This window comes from Stegodyphus dumicola, chromosome 8, assembly GCF_044657685.1.
Source record: "Stegodyphus dumicola isolate Sdum_Otavi_A_Nest chromosome 8, ASM4465768v1".
Classification (NCBI taxonomy): Eukaryota; Metazoa; Arthropoda; class Arachnida; order Araneae; family Eresidae; genus Stegodyphus; species Stegodyphus dumicola.
In genome coordinates this window covers 154,914,898-154,933,561 of record NC_140775.1, presented here as the reverse complement: position 1 = coordinate 154,933,561, position 18,664 = coordinate 154,914,898, and the positions used below count along the sequence as shown (strand labels likewise).

At 32.3% G+C, this 18,664-nt stretch overlaps 1 protein-coding gene across 5 annotated transcripts in view; it reads left to right on the top strand.

Moving 5' to 3' along the window:
- Positions 1–546: 546 nt before the first annotated feature.
- LOC118187237 (ecdysone-induced protein 78C-like) overlaps positions 547–18,664 on the top strand; it is a 38,994-nt gene continuing 20,876 nt past the window's right edge. Inside the window, exons 1-4 of one of the 5 annotated variants that reach the window (XM_035357412.2) lie at positions 547–674; positions 3,850–3,978; positions 15,752–15,899; positions 17,325–17,612. In XM_035357412.2, coding sequence (XP_035213303.1) covers positions 15,801–15,899; positions 17,325–17,612 — 387 coding nt within the window. In that variant the 5' untranslated portion in view covers positions 547–674; positions 3,850–3,978; positions 15,752–15,800. Of the gene's footprint in view, positions 675–3,849; positions 3,979–10,558; positions 10,726–15,751; positions 15,900–17,324; positions 17,613–18,664 lie in introns of those variants that run through there. The other 4 variants (XM_035357415.2, XM_035357410.2, XM_035357413.2 and 1 more) reach the window with 4 other exon arrangements.

Here is an 18,664-nt window from a genome sequence, read left to right as displayed (position 1 = left end):
TGTTAGAGTCCTGCATTATATTTGAAGAAATTAAATAATGAAAAATCTGCATAAATGATTGTCTATTTCTCGCATTGTGATAAAACAATGGTACATAGAGCCATCGAATTTTGAATGACGAAATCCTACTGCGAATATGGGCATCTGAAATCCCAAATTTGGAATTTGTTTTATTATAGATTTTATATTTTGTAAAACTTTAACGAATTTTTGATTTACAAACTCAATGCTTTAAAAGCGAGAAATGGCAACGTTATATAGAAAAAAAAAAATACTTTTATTTCCAGCTCGCGAGACTGTGTATATCGGAAATTCTAAAGATATTCTTAATTTAACATTATTTTGCGATATTGCTCTTGAACTGAATTTTATGGTTTAAGTGCAAAGAACATGATATTTAATAAATAAAGGTAACACTCAAAACGTTAAAAAAACGCCCCTTTGGACGTAATTTAAAATCTGAAACATTTCAGATTTTTTTTTTTTTTTTTATCTTCATTGAAACATTTTGGGATCTTTTCACTTTGTGCATTGTAGAATTTATTTCAAGAAAAAAAGAACGCTTTCTGTTAGGTCGATTTTGCCAAATGACGATTTGGCAACAGATTTACGTTTGGACAGGCGGTTTTGGTTTGATTCGATTGAAGTATGTGACACTTAGCAAATGATAAGAGGTAATTTCGTTTAACTGTTCTTATCCGGTTTGTATAGTATGTTTCGATGAATAACACGTATGTTTTTAGAGACCATGTTTTTAAATTCGGTTGCTTTGCCAAATTATTCATTCGTTATTACGTTATCATTTAATGTTTACGTAGTCGGATTACTGTACGGGTGTGTAGCTACGAAACTTAACATTTTAAGTGTTTCATAAAAGCACATCTTTTGCAATTAATTAAATGTAGCTTTTTATTATCAATATTTTGTAATCTAAAAAAAAGTATTCCGTGCAGGTTCTGATCGATTAGTTAACGAATATTCCAATGGATTTTGTAATTTCTCCTGCGTGTTATTTTTCTTTAATTATTTTACAGTATTTATTTTTTCGGTAAAAGTATATTTTAGGTTACCCCTTGGCGATTTTTGGCGGTACATGGATACCGAGTTTGTGCAATTCTTATTATTTTGGCTTGCATAACGGCGATTTTTGGACAAGACAAAGAATTGCACAAACTCGCTATCCATGTACACATCGACCTATTTTCACTTTAAAAAAAATCCTCGAATTGCACAAAAATGGCATTGCGCACTCCCTTGACATTGTCCATGTACACATCGATATATTTTTACTTAAAAAGTCAAAGGAGCACCCATTTCTACAATACAGGCAAACAAAAAATACATAATCTCAATAAACTAAATTTTAAACCAAAAAATAAAATAACATAAAAAAGGGAAAAACAAGTTATACATTTAAGCTCTACAAAATGCAAATATCCACTTACTCTAAGTTCCATTGTCTTTAGTCTGTGGCACACAAAATTCCTTAACAGCATCCAAAAACTTTCTAAAATTATCTGAACTCGAATCTGTATATCAGTGCCGCCACGTCTGAACCTTTCTTCCTACAAACCCATTCAAATCCATCTAAACGGTTTTTACGTTTGATTAAACGCATATCCTTCCTACATACAGGACACTTATAATGGCTACTAAGTAAACCTTCATTTACACACTAGTCAAATAATGCTCTTTTCCCCTTTCATTCCAAATCATACAGAAACTTCAAATTAATCTTACTACATTCAGCCATTCTACTGTCTAAACAATAAAATTAACCCACACCACAAAAGTGCTTACAAAACATCCCATTATTCAAAATTTCCCAGAATCATGCACCCGATTACATCACAATAGGGTTTCCATAACTTAAAACTACTTAGGCTACCATAAAAACTTGGCGATAAATGAAACAACAACTTCGCCATAATACAAGGGGTACCTTAAAGTCTTACTCAAACCATTTTTTCTTAATGGGCACAATGTTAATAAGAAAGATTTGCCTGTAATAGGAGTTTAAATTACCGGTTTGGTATGGTAAGATATCTTTTCTCATGTTGTTAAGAAACTCTTTAAACATTGGTATGCTTTATTTCTTGCAGCTTTAAAAATTGCTTAGAAACTGTATTCAGGAAAACAATAAAATGAAATATTAAGTGCAAATGCAAAATTTTAGTTTAAATGAAAATGAACTGAACATGAGTTCGATCAAGATGTGATGTATTTAACTTAGCCTTGGAAAAAATTTAATTTCTTGATTTTCTAACATATGATCAGTTTTTAAAATAATATCTTTCAATAAATTTGTATAGTAGTTGATTTCAGTACTTAACTATTTATCCTTAAAAAATAGTCTGTGAGTATGAAAATGCTTTTTATGTTTAGCTTTAAAAATCGTTTCCTGTCTGTATGTGTTTTTAATCATTCAAAAAATAAAGGGAAATATTACAAAAATTACAGGTTTAAGGGAATTTTATCTTTTTATAATTAGTTGATCATTTTAAAATGTTATTGTTCTTTGTTTTTTATAATAAATGTCATAATAATATCTGCAATAAATATAGGAGAAAATTTCTTGAGACACTACCATGAAGGCTGACCGATTTAATAGTGAATGGTTATAAACCATTAAACAACTTTTAAGTCATGTTGATTATCTTATTGCATAGCTTGTGCTATTTGTTAGCATATCTTCCTTTGGTTATACAGTACAAAGTCTTTAATCCGGATGTCCATAATACGGAATGATCTATAATCCTGACCTCAAAACTACAAACGCATATGTACATACATAAAGATATAAGACCTTTATGCATGCGCATAATACATTTATGCATGTGCATTTAATGTATAACAGACGGTATAAGCTAGGCTAAAATTATCTAATTATCTATTTCAGTTAATGTTGCAGATTGCGTTGTTCCTTAGTCTTCTAATTGGATCCGGCTTATTATATTTTGCAAACTGTTAGAGCAATTTTATAAAACGTAAGCTTGAACTTTTGATTATGTCAAAAAGAGTTTCTGATTCTGGAGCTGCCGAAGGATCTACAAAACGAAAGCATGTTTCGATGTACTGCTTCCGATAGTGAAGAAAGTGACAGAGAGTTTATTGAAAACGAAAAAATTTCGATTGACAAGTTAGTCGGTATTCTCGACACAGCAATTACAGGTCTTGAACAGTGGAACTGAGCAAGAAATTATGTCTGTTTATAGAATTAAAGAGAAAGTATTAGCACAAAAAACGAAGCAACTTAAACAACTTACATTGAAAGAAATGTTTAATAAAGTGAACAAATAAATATTAAGCTTTTTTTTTTTTTAATTTTGATACCCTTTAGGTTATAATTGCTCTTTATTTCGTAAATCACGGTTTCATATTTTTAATTTTATATTTCTGCATGCCATCTTACCAGATTTAAATTGATGATCTATAATCCGGAAACACCCCTAATCTGGAATCGTCGAAATCCCGAGTCCAGATTAAAGACTTAGTACTGTATTTTTATGAAAATGTAATGAAACACTTCATGGGAGGTGGTAATATATTGTAACCTGAAAATTAATTTTTAATATCATTTATTCAACTGAAATTATTGAATTTCTCATGTAAATAATTCTTAGTATTGGAAAATAAAAAAGGTATTCTATTATCTGGTATTGATTCAGAAATGTATATATGTATGCATGTATGAATGTATGTGTTCTTGTATACATGTATATATGTAGGTACGTATGTATGCATGCATATGCACATACATACATACATACATTTTGGAATCCGATCCCCATGAGAGAAGAGTACCATAAAAAGTTTTGGTTATGGAGCTAATTTAAATCTCTGTTATAGGGGTAACTATCACAGATATAATGAATGTAGCTGTGTGGCTAAACAACACAGAAGCTTTCAGGATGAGAGTGCAAGAAAATATTCTAAAAGTACAGTATTCAAAGCGAGAAACCTTCATATATTTATATGGTTATTTATTTCATATTTTTTGTTTGAAAGATTCAAAGATTTATTGCATTTTAAATCTCAAATTGCTATTGTAAGATTTATATTAGTTTGCAGTTAAATGTATTTTTAATAGGCTTCAGTAACATTATTTTATTTTCCATAATTTGATATTTATTTATAACAATATTGATATTTATTTATAATTAGAAATCTTTTGAAGATGTAGAAGTTTTTTAAAATATTGGCAGAATTTATCCTTAACTTGACGAAGGTTTTATAGAAAACTGTATATTTTAAGAAAACCTTGTTCTTAAAGCAGCTAGAATTTTTTGCAACGTGGGCTGGAACTATGTCATTTAAATTGGCAAAACAAAAATACACTGCTTAATAGTTGATATAATGTTACTGATTTATGCATATTTTCATTCCTGGCAGTGCATTCACATTGTTTCCTTATTTATAATTGCAAGCAATAATGTTTGAGAAAAGAATAACGTTGTCCGTTTCTGAAAATTTTAAAGATTTTTGAGAGCAAGTATTAATTGCAGAACATATATAAGATATCAGTTGAATGTGTATGATTGTGGTGAAACATCTTGAGGCAGGGCAAAAATTGAAAATAGATATTCGCACAGGTAGGTAGACCCAAAACAAGATTTTATTTTATATGCAGCACTTCTTATTAATGGAAACCTGTTCTTTTCCACAAGTTTCCAGAAGTCTACATCTGTGGCATGTGCTTGCAGGATTCTTCAGTTCAACTATTTCCAGCTCGAGGTTTTCCACTACTACGGTAATAATTCTTACAGTTGCTGTTGTGGTTTTAGTTGGACAAAACAGCCACTGGCTTCAGGCAACTGAAATCCTGAAATTGCAAATTGGTCCAGAAGTGTCTCGAGATGGCTGGAAAAATGCAAGGAGCCAAAATTGTTGTCATTCGCCATTTTTTACATGTTTGGAAAATGAACCAGTGACTTCGATCTCATTTGAGACATTTTTAATGTCAATTTGGTTTTGAAAGCTTTCACAGATCCCATCATTTGAACTAGCTCCTTGTCTTTACCCTGAAGATCCAGATTTAAAATGTTGAGTTTCTCAGTGGTATTGGTGAGCAAAGCCAGATCAAGTAGCCACAAAGAGTCACTTAGTTTTTCAATGTCTTTACTGAATTTGTCAGGGTTAGATTGCATGAACTCTTTTATCTGCTCGATTAGAGATAAAAACCTTGATAGAACTTTGCCTCAGGTGAGCCATCGAAATTTTGCATGCAAGATGAGGTTGACTGTTTAATCTTCAGAGTCTTCCAGCAGTGCTTTAAAAAGCCAGTGTTGCAAAGGAGCTGCACGAATAGAATTGATAATCGACGTGGAAAAATTCATAACATGTTTAAATGGAAGTATCTTTGCATACAATGCTTCTTGATGAATATTTCAGTGATAAGAGATGAAGTTTGGAAAACCCTCATCTTCCTTGCACAAAGCGACAAAGCCGTTGGCTCTTCCTGTCATGGCAGGTGCTGTGTATGGGGTAATCCCAATAGCTTTTTAAACGGCAAGCCAATTTCTGCCGAAAACATCTTAAAAATGTTGTAAATGTCCTCTCTTTGCGTTCTCATCTTAAAAGGCAGAGTTTTTAATAATTCTTCTGTAACAGAAAAGTCATTAAATACCATTCTTATCATAACAGCAAGCTGCGAAATGTTGGAAATATCCATGAGCTTATCAAATTGGAAAGAAAACCATTCATATGTTTCCAAGTCTCTCTTCAACTGAGATTGAATGTTATCAGAAATTGCTTCTATTCTCCTTAAAACAGTTCTGTCTGATAATTGAAGGTCCCGAATCGCATTGATGATTTCACACTTGGTTAGAGAATTTGTCGAAGAGGCTTTCGGCACCTGCAAGAAATGCTTCCTTCAGCAACTCACCATTTTGAAATGGTTTTTTCTTCTTCACCAGAAAGTGAGCAATTTTAAACGAAGCCATTGTTGCATTTTTGGACTTTGAAACTGGCCTAACAATTACTGGTTGCTGCACAAAAAGCTTCAATTTCAGCTCATATACTTTCTTCTTCCAAATTTCTAAATCCTCTGTGTAGTTTGTTGCAAATGTTCTATGATTCATCTGAAAGAGACGTTCCACAATACTTGAGGATGTTGAGCAAGCCTTGATGCACCACTAACACTGGCATTGCCGCATTTTTTCACCATGCTCAAAGAAGCATGGTGAAGAATGCGGCTCAAAAGTTGCCCTTTGCATCTTGTTAAAATACCTAATATAATTGTGTCATACAGTCAAGTCAAGGTTCAACTCTGACCTGCAGTCCCCTCCACTTTTGTCACTCTTTGTCAGCCCTATTTGGTGTGGTGAGCATTGTAATATCGTGCCCCCAATCTTAAAACTTTGTTGTCCTGTTAACCTGCAAGAACATGTGTCGGGGCTGCTAGGCCCAGTCGTTACAAAAACATAATACAGAAATTAATCCTTTCGGTTAAATTTTCCGACTTTCTCAGTAGCTGTGTTCAAGGTCATGTACGTGTCATTCACAGGCATTTCCGGAATTTAACTCTCTCTCTTTTTTTTTCATTTTTCAGAAATTTTATACCCGGGCCTGCCTGGGCAAAGGCATGCATTTGCGTTGTCATTTAGTTAGCACCGTCGTTTTAAACCGGACAGAAGCAATAAGAAGGAATAAATTATGACACGCCATCCCCCTCGATGTTTCTGAAACCCAATACAAGACCAACTGTTTCTGACCCTTCCTCTGCTGAAACCCGTCTACATGCAATCCCAAGAAAGACTGTTGCAGAAAGAAAAAAAAAAAGTTACCGAAGCTTGACGGACACTATGCAAGGTTGCTTCAGGTCGAGTACATTAGTCAACCTGAGTATGCAAGGTCGCCTCGGGCACTGGGTTGAGTTTTCAGTTGTAGGGTCTTATGTTAATTAACAAAGATAACTCTATTAGAGTAGTGTGAAACATACACATTTAGCCTTGGATGACCTTCACTGGCAAGATGAAGATAATTAACTATTTCCAAGCTTAGAAAGCTGTTCCAGAATCTAGATAGCACTTTGGCCCACATTCAGCAGTGCTTGCTGATCCCACTTTTGCTCTCCATCAATTAAGCATTCCGGGCATCCTTTAATATAGTATTAAAGGCCATAACTGGAATTTAAAGCCAATTTTGACTTCATAAAGATGCCGTCATCTTAGATTCTGTCTTATGCAAGATGGGTAAAAGTGGCTAACGCGGTGGTTTTTCTCGTAAGGCTATAAGATCTTATTTAGTTATCATGCCCTGTGTCTAGATCTCAAAGTTTAACCTGGTGAATTTTCACACAGGCCTGAAGATGAATACAACAGGGAAAAGGTGCAAAAATCCCTTTTTATTTATCACATTTCTTTAACCCTTTGCGGCGCACTATACGTTAGCGTTGGAATTTCAACAAAAAAAAGTTGTATGCAGTCTATTTAGTCCTAATGGAGTATACAGGTAAAATTTTGTAAAAGATGCACTTACCATTTTAATTCTGTAGGTGTTCCATGAGGTGGAACACTGCGCAGCCAGAGCTTTTAAAAGTGCGACTAAGCGAACATTGCAGTGAAGTACGAAAATGAGTAGGAGCGTTTGTATAAGAATGAAAAAACTCTGTATTATAGCTGTATACATGGTTTCCTGGATATACACAATATTCTTGAATATATACGGATAAATGAGATAAAAATCTATATACAAAAATATTTACAAATTTTCAGAAAGAGTTAGACCTCTTCGCGCCATTTATGGAAAATTAATACAGTCAAAAGTCGTTAATTCGGACACCCATAATCCGGAATGATCTATAATCTGGACCTCAAAGCTAAAATCTTTTTGTGCATGCGCCACGTTGACGTATGCTCATAGGCATTTTACGTGTGCGCGCAAGACATTTACGACTGCGCATATGCGTCTGCGCAAGCGCAGAATACGTTTTCGTGCGCGCGTTTAATGTATAACGAATGGTATAAGCTAAAATTATCTATTTCAGTTTATGTTGATTATTGCGTTGTTCCTTAATCTTCGAGTTGGATCTGGCTTATTATTTTTTGCAGTAAGAGCAATTTTATAAAAGTAAGCTTGAACTTTCGATTATGTCAAATAGAATTTCCGATGCTGGAGCTCCCAAAGGATCTAGAAAACGAAAGTATGTTTCGATGTCCATCAAACAAAAAACGAATTGCTACAAAAAATGGATAAAGGTATATCCTTTGTTTATCTAACCGTTCCGAAATCTGTTTATCAATTTCACGCTGCTCTGCACGGGGGGGGGGGACATCGTGGCTCGCAATAAACTGGAAGTTGATCTGTCAGCACTATCGTTATCTTCAGGGCAGATGTTTTTATTTTATTCGGCTTATAATTCCTTACTAAATGTAGTATTTAATCTCAATGGACTCCGTCTTTGATATGATTTAAATCAAATTCCTCATCATTATAAATATCACGAATACAAATCAAATAGTTTTCTGGTTGCAATTTTGTAATTTCGGCTATGCATAAGGTATGCATGTGCGCGTTGAAAGAAATGTTTAATAAAAAAAACAAATAAATATTAAGCTTCTTTTTTTGTAAATTTTGATACCCTTTATATCATAATTACTCATTATTTTATAAATTACGGTTTCATATTTTTAATTTTATAATTTCTGCGTGCCATCTTACCAGATTTAAACTGATGATCTATAATCCGGAAAAATCGATAATCCGGAATCGAAGTCCCGACGAGTCCGAATTAAAAGACTTTTTGACTGTAATAAAAAAATTAACTACGATTCATATTGACAATAAAGAAAAATAAGCCTATGATATATACGTACACAAAAAGTATATACACAATTATTGAAAATAAGCGGGAATGAGACTAAAAAGCGACAGCAAAAAATTCGCGCAGGTGTAAGTACAGATGAGTCAAGCTACTAATAAAATTCCCGCCTAAAAACTAGTCCCAAAAAATTCGAAATGCCAATATTAGAGCTTTCATAACACAAAACACAACTCACCCCTCAATACTGCTTTGTTTGAATTCATCCCCCCCCAAAGCAAAGGAAACAGGAAACGTAAACAACGGATGTTCTCTCCTAAGCACAGATGTTCTGATTCGTAACAACATGAGATCGCTAAAGGTGCAGTGTTCCCTCTAATGGAACACCCGGGTTTATTCAATGATTCTGCGTATGGTTTTTGTCTGAAAGATTAAAAAAAATATAGAACAGATAATTTGGAGTACAGCCAGCAAAATTATGCCTAATTTTTTTTCCAAATAAAATTTTTTATATCATTAAAAAAATAGAGAAAATTACTTGAAAAAAAGTGGATTTTAATAAGACATAATAAATGAAAATTCTGTGTCTCCTTGTGATATGCTGCTGTCTACTGTTTAAAAAGAAAAGTTCAAAGTATATTATAAAGGCATTTTTATCTATTTACGGTTGAATTTAAAGGTTTCAGAAGCGATTCAATTTGGGTGTTCCATGTAGTGGAACACTGAGCTGCAAAGGGTTAACAGAAAGGCATGGATTTTGTGCTTACAAAAGCATTGACTGCTTGTGGTGAGAACTTAAAGATAATCTAACAATAAATTCAAAAGAGCGTGTGCTACACTAGCTAAATGATGCTGTGTTAAATCTTTTTGTTTCACTCGTTTTAATACTCTCTTTCACCTACTTAATTTGTGTCATCATGAGGAAATGAGAAGAGAAATAGAGAATTCAGGAAAGATACTGAAATTAAAATAATTGGTTAGTGAACTAAGGGGAATCCTACAAGATCAGGCTCATAAAATATTTTGTCAGTAGCCCTATTGATTCAAATACAGTGATGGGGTGCTGCAAAGTCAAAATCATGGTGTCAAAAATTATATGTAACAGATTTCAGACATTGTCAGTTGTAGCGTTTTATGCTAATTAACAAAGTTAACTCTGTTAGAGTACTGTGAAACATACACATTTAGCCTTGGATGACCTTGACTGGCAAGATGAAGATGATTAACTATTTCCAAGCTTAGAAAGCAGTTCCAGAATCTAGATCACACTTTGGCTCACATTCAGCAGTGCCTTCCGATGCTGTTTTAGCTCTCCATCAATTAAACATTCCAGGCATCCTTTAATATAGTATTAGCAGCAGGCAATCAGGTTATTTATATTAATTTTTTATATAATTAATGCCATCTAAACCTAGCATTTTGGATGGCCATCCAGAGCTATTTTGCACTGATATTCAGCTGTTTGGGAACATTCCATTATGTTTAACTCACTTTGAGTTTATTGAAAACTTGCCATATTTGCGCTTCATTTAAATAACATCTCAGAACTTTTGAACAATATCTGACCATTTTCAAAACTGCATGTTTATATTTAAACAAAATACAAGGTATGTAATGCAGTGAGATTGATTTTTTTATAAATTATAACTCAGTAACCATTACAATCTCATGTTATCTCCTTCAAAGTAATCACCTTGGGAAACCACACAACACTCCCCCCCTCCACACACACACATTGTTCCTGCTATTGCTTATCAGTTCAGTATACCATTGTTTGAAAGCCTGGGAAAAGTCTTCAAATGGTAAGAATGGCACTTGTGTCTTTTAGATTTCTTGAAAAGAAAAAGGCGTACGTTATACAGTGAATATGACAAAAAGAAATTTTAATGTAGTTTGAAATTAAAGATGTGTTTTATACACTGGAATATATGGTAAGAAAATTAGTAGGAAAAAGAGAAAAATATGTGAGTAAATATATTATGTATTATCTTAGTTAAAAAAAAAAAAAAAAAAAAAAAAGAGGGGGAACAGAAATGCTACTCCTGGCCATATCTTTTCAGTGTTACCAGCACTCGTGTATCTGTGAGAATTATTTTTCAGTGACTAAATAATGTTCACTAATATGTATGAAAGCCTGTTCCATGCATTTTGCTATACCATTGTTAGGAATGATTACACTGATGTAAGGAACCTATTCATTGAATTCAGTAGTACTGGTCCAGAATCATGTTCACTGACAAATTCCTCTTCATTATCAACAGTGATTCTGACCAGCTATTATAGAAATAGGGAAATTTCATTGCCATCGTGAGAAAATGTGGTAAGCTGATTACTGACTAAGAACTGATTGTGTAGGCAGCACAGTGGTATAATGACATCACGGCAGTTTTATACCAAACCTTCCCTGGATAAGTCTGTCTTTTCTATGGTGAAATTGGTCCATTCATATATGGAATTCCTACCCGCATAGGAATAACTTAAGTTTTTAACACTAGTAGAAGCAGATTTTAAGCACATGACATTGCCTGCTTCCTTGGCCCTAAATTCCATTGAGCATGTTAGGGATGGACTAGGTAGACATATTGCTCAAAATAGAATCCTTCTTGAATCATACAGGAATTCAAAATTGTCCTAAGAAGCAGATGGAATAGAATCCTCTAAGTTTCCCTTAATAGTGTAGTAAACTGCATATGTATAAGGTGCCAAATACACATCAGAACCTCAGACTCTTATTAGATCTCATTTCCAGCAGTAAGAGCATTTTCATAACTATTTCAAATACTTCTAACGAGTATCTTTTTTTATTTTATTTTATTTTACCATGTGATGATATCTATATCATTTTGCACAGTAATTCAGGACCTCTGTCAAATATGTGGCAGATCTTATTTCTTTAAATGATGTCTTTCATTAGGTGGATGAAAAAAACTGTTCCTTAGCAATTGTCAAGCGGTGTAAATAAGTGGGGAGAGAAGGAAAACAACACTCATATTATCAAAAACTGAGCAGAATGGAAATCAAGATTTTAAAATAAACCTTTCAATGCCCATTGAAGGAGTTAAAGCCAAAAAAAAAAAAAATCATCATACTATTCATAAATGTGAAGGACTAGTTTCAAAAGTTTAAATATAGAACTTTCTTCTTCAGCTACAAAAGTGCAAATGACAATTAAATTTAATAAAATTTCATGCTAAGGAATATGAGGCATATGTTAGGAAAAAAAGAAACACGTAAATGCTCTTTTGGTCAGAAAATCGGATTTTCCTGCCAAAATTATTCAAAAAACATCTTCCACTAGCAAATTTGATTTTCTGGAGGCATTGATAGATTGTAAAATGAAATTCAGTTATGTTAAAGTGTTAGTTAAAAGGTTTTTTTTTTTTTTTTTTTCCGGATTTGCGAGATGACAAAACGCGCTTTTCACGAAGTCTTGATGGTTGTATGGAGAGATTTCAATTCCCCTTGAAAAGTCATGACCTTTCTATGGAACCAGCAATGATTCTTCTGTTTTTTCTTCTACTATTTTTCCACAATAGTGGGTAAAATCCTAGTATACGGTATAGCCTTGGCATGATTTTGAAAATTGTCGCCAACACCAAAATGACTCGTTTACTACTCATCATAAATGCCGCCTTTACGGATCATCACAATGTCATCAAACCCCATGTGTACCATATACTAGGATTAAACCCAATAGTGCACTTTAGCTTTCAAAAATGATTTCTTTATTGGCAATTTTTGCCACAATAACATACTTTTGCATTCTAAATTTCCTAGGAGATAATTTCCTTTATTTTCTCTATTACTATGCTGAATTAAATAATAGCTTTGAAGTAGTTGTGCAGGATTTTACCTCTTATGGTCGCGCCTCGTTGACGCATGTGCATAGGCATTTACGCGTGCGCGTAAGACCTTTACGACTGCGCATATGCGTGTGCGCAAGCGTAGAATACGTTTTCGGGTGCGCGTTTTATGTATAACGGACGGTATAAGCTAAAATTATCTAATTATCTATTTCAGTTAATGTTGATGATGGCGTTGTTCCTTAATCTTCGAATTGGATCCCACTTATTATTTTTTGCAGACTGTAAGAGCAATTTTATAAAAGTAAACTTGAAATTTCGATTAAGTCAAATAGAATTTCCGATGCTGGAACTTCCAGAGGATCTACAAAACGAAAGTATGTTTTGATGTCCAACAAACAAAAAGTGGAATTGCTCCAAAAAATGGATAAAGACATGAAGAATGTGACAGAGAGGTTAGTGTAAACGAAAAAATTTCGATTGACGAGTTAGTCGGTATTCTCGGCACAGCAATTAACGGGACTTGAACAGCAGAACTTTGTAACTGAACAAGAAATTATGTCTGTTTATAGAATTAAAGAGAAAGTATTATCACATAAAACAAAGCAACTTACGTTGAAAGAAATGTTTAATAAAGTAAACAAATAAATATCAAGCTTTTTTTTTCTTTTTTTTTTTTTTTTTTTTTTTTTTTTTTGTAAATTTTGATACCCTTTAGATCATAATTGTTCTTTATTTCATAAATTACGGTTTCATATTTTTAATTTTAGAATTTTTGCATGCCATCTTACGAGATTTAAACAGATGATCTATAATCCGGAAAAATCGATAATCTGGAATCGCCAAAGTCCCGACGAGTCCGGATTAACGACTTTTGACTCTATTATGAAATGAAAAAACTGCCATTAGTTATTTCTAAGAAACAGTACAGCTTCGACAAGATCTTCTTTGTTGAAGGGCCATAAATACGATTTGTTATAAAAGTTCTAACAGAGGTGTCTTGCAAGCGCAATCATATTTTTCTATTTCTTCAAAGGCCGTGTAGAAATCTTGTTTTTATTTTTTCATCTAAAGGATCTTGGTTCTTTATTTTCATTCACTTTGCCTTAGCCTTTTCAATATTATCCAAAAATATTTCTCAAAATCTAATTCATCATTGGAAGAGGATGATAGAGATTTAAATGCAACGTCTGTAGTTTGACTGTCCTGATTCAAATTCTGTAATTGTTCTGAGAATATTTTCATTCTTAATGAAAGTTCATAGATGGCTTTCTTTGCCTTTTTAATTTGTTCGCCATCCAAGAAAATTCAGTGTTTTGGATCTACATATATTGAACCCAACAAGATCTCATTGCCTAGCAAACTAGTTTTTCTTTTCTTCATTGAAAAAATTATTCCTTCTGCAAAAAACCCTCCATTCCAAGAACAAGCAACACATTCTTCCATTCTCGTCTCCTATCAATTCTTCAGATTGCAGCTTTTTTGTGACTATATACGATGTAGAAAGAAGAGTTTCCAATTCTGCAAGTTCATTTCACTGTTTTTCTGTTAGTGAAACATTAGGGTTATCTACATCTTCTAAAAAAAGCTTTTATTTCTAACAACCTCTTTATCATCAAATATGTACTTCCTTAATTAAGACTCAATAACATGCCGAATAAATACTAATTCAGAAGTCAAACAACAAAAATCAGCGTTATATTTATAAATTTTGTAAATATAACACTGATTTTTGTTGTTTGACTTCTGAATTATGTACTTCCTTATTGCATTGCTTGATCAATAATTGCTCCTTTTCCTGCTCGCTTCCTAAGAATGGCATCAATTTTGGGAGTTTTTGCTGCTATTGCTGCTTACTTAAATTTACCAGTGAAATTTATAATTAAATGAATCAGTTTAATCACTAATGGCAAATATCACATCCATCCTTCTACCTTATATTTATTAATATGTCAATAAAATAGAAAATAACTATATACATGTTTGTTAAAATTAATATTTATTAATGTATATATAGTCCATAAATAAAAATAATAACTCAGCTTGTCATTAATTTTTTCAAGTCATTTAAATTTCATTTCAAATTTAAACTGTCCAATAAAAACTGAAGTTGGAGTCGACCACGACTCCTTTTACCCAAAATCTGCCCGATTCCGACTCCACAGCTCTGATATTAATTCCATCCGATACTTAAAAAAGAATTTTCATAAAAAATAACAGAAATTATATTAACTGAGTACTATAATGTTTTATCCATATTAATCAGCAAAATTTTAATTAATATGTACATGAATAAAAAACTGTATGAACTACATATCTGTCATTAAAAAATGTGTGCTCAGCTTATAGCCATATACTGTTAAAAATTTTGTGAAAAATATTTTATGGAAGGAAATAAAAATTGTTATCTTTAATATAAAAATAATGACTCAGTTGAATAATAATAACAAATTCAAGGGTTTTATTTAATACATCTTTCACTATTTATTAGATTGTTATTTAAAATTCCTATGGCTTACTTGAACCTTCAACTTGTAATTCCTCTTTCTTCTAAAATAAATACATAAGTAGAACATCAAAGGAAAATGCAGCTTTCTTATGCCTCACTCTAGGTTCTATAAGATTATTTCTTTGCAAACTTTTATATTGGTCTTCAAGCAAATTACTATCAGTCTTAATGCAAGAAAATGGAAATTATAGTAGTGTGAGTTTTAGGTTTATGCTGAAACTTTGACTTACCTTAAACTTACTTAAGAAGGCTTTAATTAAGAGTTCTTGGAAACAGCTACCAACACACTCATGGTATCATAGTACAGGTCCTGGTAACTGCTATTGGTTTCAAACAGGTCAGGAAGGACCAAACGGCACTGGCTCAATTGACTTCAGGACATTTAAGGGGCTGCAGATATTCCCGCAGTTTTTTTTTTTTTTTTTTTTTTTTTTTTTTTTTTTTGTGTGTGTGTGTGTGCGCGCATGTGTGTTCTGTTTTAAAAGGTGATTTTATTATATCTGTTATTTTTAGTTTTATTTAAAACAAAATCATTATTTTTATTTATTCATTTGTGTGTGTGTTTGTGTTATTCAAATTTATATGTTTTATTGGTCTTGACTTGAAAGCTATTTCAAATGATATTTTGATTTGTTGCCATTGTTTATTCATATATCTGATGATTTCCCTTTATTTTAGGTTAAAAGTTAAATTAAAATTATCCAAAGCATTATAACTAGTGGCAGTCATGGAGCATATCATTCAGTTGATTGTTGAAGCTCATGAAGCACACTGTCCGTATATAAAATCAAAAATTCAAGACCTAGTTAGAACACCACTATTACATGTAAGTATTTTAATACCCCCAAGAAAGTGGAAAGTATTCATGTTGTTTTTTTTCTTTATTTCTATGTTATAACATGCATTGATTCACTTTTTCACTGGCATGTTTCCGTATCCATATAAATTATTATAGCTATAATTGAATACCATATTTACTTCATATCTCTCACCCTCACGTATCCCACTCCCAGTTCTTTCAACGTGATTTATCAATTTCTGATTTATGATAATAATGTAGAATGCATGCACAAGTAGAAAGTTGTTTTGTGTACGTAAAAAGAATCTTGTTAAAATTTATATTTCTTAACTTATAAACTGTAATAATATTAGGGTGCTTTTTAATGTGTTAATCCTTTAATCTGCCGCTTTAGAAATAGCATGCATCGCATATTTTTCCCCCTCTCAGTCTTCAAACAGTAAAATTAGTAAGTACTGGGGGATATAATAATACTTTTTGTAATTTTATTTTGTATATAAAAATTATATTGCAAAAATAGGATTAAGGTAATTACAGTAAAGTTAGCTTTATAAGAAACTGAATGGTGTTTTGTCATATACTTGAAAAACACTTCTGATATTTCCATGGCCAGCTTCTTCCAAAAATTACATCTTTCGTGAAATCATTAACTTCTCTGTAAATAGAATTTTCAGAAATAGATTTATTTTTTCTCATCTTTCCCCTCCCTTTTTTTTTTTTCAAATAGTTCTTATCATGTATGTTAGCAATTTAGTAAGTAACCTAGACCTAACAAGCAGGGTTATTCTCTAAATAAATATTTAGATTTTGTGTACATCTGCCTATCTGCAGCTCAGTGCCTATACTTCTTGCCAACAAATAGTTTTTGAGTGGTATACTTATGACCTGTTAAAGCAGTTGCATGATTGGTTAGTGGTAATGCTTCCTTTTCATTTTCATTGAATATCTACTACTTATTTGCATTCAGCAAAAATCAGGTAATTATTGTTCATGTTTTGAAATTAGAACATGAACAGAAATCTTGTGTGTTCTACTTTATTCTATGGTTTTATTAAAATTGGGTATTTGCTATGAGAAAGCAAAAAAAAAAAAAACGGGGGGGGCATATTTTGGACTTTTTGTCATTTAATAAATAATTAACTTTCATTTACAGAGATCAATGAATAATTCATTCAAAAGTAGCTTCATATTAGTCATAGGTGGAAAGAGATCTGCATTACATACCAAGCTATGTGTATTTAAAGCACCACTTTCTTTCAAATTGTTTGATGTTTTAGAGGTATCTTCTATTTACATTAGTCACGGTAATATTAGATCTGCAATAATGCTGTTTTTTTTTTTTTTTTTCCCTTTAAATAAATATAAGACACAAAGCAAATCATTCTATCAAAGAAAATATTTGTGTTATTTAATTATTTCTGAATAATGACTTTGTATTTTATTTTCTTCTAGAGCTTAAAGAATTGTGAAATAGTTTCTGCAAAAGATTTGGAGAAAACTGTTTTGTGGAGTCATCTGGCAGCTCATCTTGCACCATCAATAAAACCTTTAATTTATTTTGCATCTCATATACCAGACTTTTGCAATCTGAATTTGCATGACCGAATTATGTGCATTAGATATGGACTTTTTGAAATTTGGCTTGTCCATGTATCCCGTCTTGCAAATCCAGCAGAGGGCACAATAACTTTCTGTAGTGGTAGCTATATTTCCCGTCGTCAGTTAGAAGCAATATATGAAGTAAGAAAATTTTTAATATAAAAACTTTATAGTTTTAGTAGCATAATTTAAATAATTAGGAAAACTTATACAACAATAAAAATATCTCAAGTCTACTAACATAGAAAATCAAAGAGTATACTATACGAATTGATTTAAAATGTGCCTTTCTAGAATAATATGTTCATAATATTCATAGAATAAGACAAGTAAAAGGTATCTGAGATGAGCATTTTATATAAAAAATACTTCTAAACGCTTTTTTCAATGGCATTTAACTGTTCTATTGTGATATAATTTTAGCTTAACACAGTACAAAGTCCATAATCTGGACGTCCATTATCCGCAATGATCTATAATCTGGACCTCAAAACTACAAACTTACTTTTTGGGGGGGTATGCTTTATGTATGCATCACTAGTGAAGAAACTGACAGAGAGCTTATTGAAAACGAAAACATTTCGATTGACAAGTTAGTCGGTATTCTCGACACAGCAATTACAGGACTTGGAACAGTGGAACTTTGTAACTGAACAAGAAATTATGTCTGTTTATAGAATTAAAGAGAAAGTATTAGCACAAAAAACAAAGCAACTTAAACAACTTGCATTGAAAGAAATGTTTAATAAAATAAACTAATAAATCTTAAGCTTATTTGGTTTCTAGATTTTCCACTCTATTAGACAATAACATTTACACCATAAAAAATTCAATAGAGTTTGTAAAAAGGGTTAAAAACATTTCTCCTAGTAATTTACTCATGGTTTCTTTTGATGTAAAATCATTATTCACCAATGTCCCAGTGGAGGGTGCATTAAGATGTCTAGAAACCAGACTTTGCGAATTTCATTTCTCTTGCATCGAAATTGAGGAGCTAATTTCTCTCACTCTGTTTGAAACAAACACATTTTGTTTTCCAAAATAAATATTACAAACAAACTGAGGGATTAGCCATGGGAAGCCCCCTCAGTCCCATCCTGGCTGATATCTACATGCATTATTATGAATCAAAATTGTTTGAAACTTTAACTTCCTGGCATGGTTCCGCTACGTAGATGATACTTTTACCCTGT